The sequence below is a fragment of the Hipposideros armiger genome, unplaced genomic scaffold (genome assembly GCF_001890085.2).
Source record: "Hipposideros armiger isolate ML-2016 unplaced genomic scaffold, ASM189008v1 scaffold_1753, whole genome shotgun sequence".
In the NCBI taxonomy this organism is placed as follows: Eukaryota; Metazoa; Chordata; class Mammalia; order Chiroptera; family Hipposideridae; genus Hipposideros; species Hipposideros armiger.
This window is the reverse complement of record NW_017733103.1, coordinates 87,096-89,547: the sequence shown is the minus strand read 5'-3', so window position 1 is coordinate 89,547 and position 2,452 is coordinate 87,096. Positions and strand designations below refer to the sequence as shown.

At 33.7% G+C, this 2,452-nt stretch overlaps 1 protein-coding gene across 1 annotated transcript in view; it reads left to right on the top strand.

Moving 5' to 3' along the window:
• Nucleotides 1–1,444: 1,444 nt before the first annotated feature.
• The window catches only part of EPHA5 (EPH receptor A5), a gene marked incomplete at its 5' end in the record, with an annotated part of 78,518 nt that continues 77,510 nt past the window's right edge, over nucleotides 1,445–2,452 (top strand). The window contains one exon of the mRNA XM_019634582.1: nucleotides 1,445–1,604. Coding sequence (XP_019490127.1) covers nucleotides 1,445–1,604 — 160 coding nt within the window. The remainder of the gene's footprint in view (nucleotides 1,605–2,452) is intronic.

Below are 2,452 nucleotides of genomic sequence, written 5' to 3'. Positions count from 1 at the left end.
AATATCCATTTCTAAAATTTCACATTTCAAAAATGTTTTAAATGGAATCATATAGTACATAAACTTTGAGTTTGGAATTGGCTTTTTTCACTCAGCCTAATTCCCTGGGGGTTCATCCAAGCTGTTGTATACATTAAATTTGTCTGTTTATTGTTGAGTAGTACCCCATGGCATGTGTGTCACAGTTTGTTTAACCAATTACCTATTGAAAGACATCTGAGCTGATTGCAGTTTTTGCTATTACAACAAGTAAAGATGCTGTGAACAATTGCGTACATGATTTTGCGTCAACCTAAGTTTTCATTCCTCTGGGATAAATGCCCAAGAGTACAATTGCTGGGCCATGTGGTAATTGTTGGTATAATTTGGTAAGAAAATGCCAAACTGTTTTCCAGAGTGGCTGTACCATTTTACATTCCCACCAGCAATGAATGAGTGATAAGTTTCCCCACATCCTCATCATATATGTATTCGTCATATTGGACAGATGGACTGTGATATCTCATTGTGGTTTTAATCTGAATTTCCCTGATGGGTAATGATGTTCAACATCTTTTCTTGTTTTTATTTGCCTGCCACACTGTTTTAAATTTCCTCAATCACTGTTATGTACTTATATTTTGTATCAAAAATTATAACTTTGATCAGATTATCCTGATCAAGAAAGTTAATAAATGCTTATTGATGTGGGAAACAGATCCCAAATTCTCTCTGGCTTTCAAAAGCCCTTATAATGTGGCTCTAACAAAATCTATTCACCTCAATAAATAACTGTTTAAATATGTAGCTAAAATCTAGAGAATATCTATGTAATATGAGTTTGCAGCAAAATGAGTGTGAGAAGCAAAGTGAGGGAAAACAACATGATTTCTCAACATACGATACCTTAAAATTTCCAGAGATGTTACANTAATGAGTTATATAGGTGGTTAGTCTAGATACTTTTGTTAGCAGTTCATATAAGAACCATTCCTCTTTGTTTCAGTTTCCAAAACTATCTTTCTAGTTATTCTTTTTTCGCTATTTCGTCTCTATCCACTACTCACCCAGCCTTAACACAAATAATAAAACTAAAAATATGCAAAGTTTTTTTTAAATGAAAAAAAATAGAAAAATTTTTAAATGGAAAAAAAGTTTTGCTTATTTTCATTTTCTTCTTCAATACTCTGTTTATACTTAGCAAATTGAAATTAAAATTCTCCAGTGAAACACTCATTCCTTCTCCCAAGCCCTAAATATAATTAGATATAAAATTCACTAGATATGAGTATGTATATAGCACTCCTAGATGTGTAGGTGCTTTTTTTTCTGAAACATTATATTTGTACGAATAGCAAATTTATGAGTTTTTGGTTTGTTTTTTGATCTGTGATGCTAAGCTTTGCCATCATGAGTAATTCATACGTTGCCTTTTTTTTTATTGTATGTACATGTGTAATCTAAGGACCAAGAGACCAGCTATACAATTATCAAATCGAAAGAGACAACTATAACAGCAGAGGGCTTGAAACCAGCTTCAGTGTATGTCTTCCAAATTCGAGCACGCACCGCAGCAGGCTATGGCGTCTTCAGTCGAAGATTTGAGTTTGAAACCATCCCAGTGTGTAAGTCATTTTAATTACTGTCAACTCATGTCTCTGTAATAGTTACCAGGAAGGAGTCAGTGGATCAATACTCTCCCTGGGCATTCTGTCAGTCTCCCGCTCCTCTCCCTTCCAGGCATGACCCTTTCAGGTAGGAAGCCTCGGTCATGCTATTATGGAAGGTTAGCGGGTTAACACATCGGGCCCTGCTCCTCACATTAAGTCTACTGGGAGACGAAACATCAGGAGATCCATAAGAAATGGTCAAACGTTGCTTTTAAAGACTTTCTTTCTCTGCTGCCATACTTTATTGAATTATTGCCATTTACTTTTTACTTGTTTTATTGAACAATGCTTACCAGACTTAGTCTTTTTCTATGAAAATTCCCCAGGGAGCTTTCATTAGCATTCAGTTTGGCAAGAAAAGGGTGCTCTCAGGAAACAATCTGATTGTTTTTAAAAATCATAATCTCTGGCATCATCTCTGAGTGGAGGGTCTGGAAATATTTCTGGAAAGCCTTTCATGTACCTTTTTTTTTTAATTTCATAAAATATCATAAAACATTTTTCTCTTTCATGTCAGAATAAAATATTTAGGTTACTTACTTGTCCTAAAGCACACGTTAAAAGCAGGATTAGAAGAAGATAATAACTTGCCTTGTTTATGTGTACGTATATTTCTACATACTTTTTAAAGCTAGGTTATGTAAGAATTAATGATTTGAAAATAAAGTTAAGTGCATATTTCCTCCCATTGAAAACCAACAAAATGAGAGCTTAGTTATCAGATTTTCTTTGTAGTGATTAGAAGCTATTAAATGAAAATTTCCATAAATCTTAATACAGCTTTTTAGAAAAAATAAAGATAT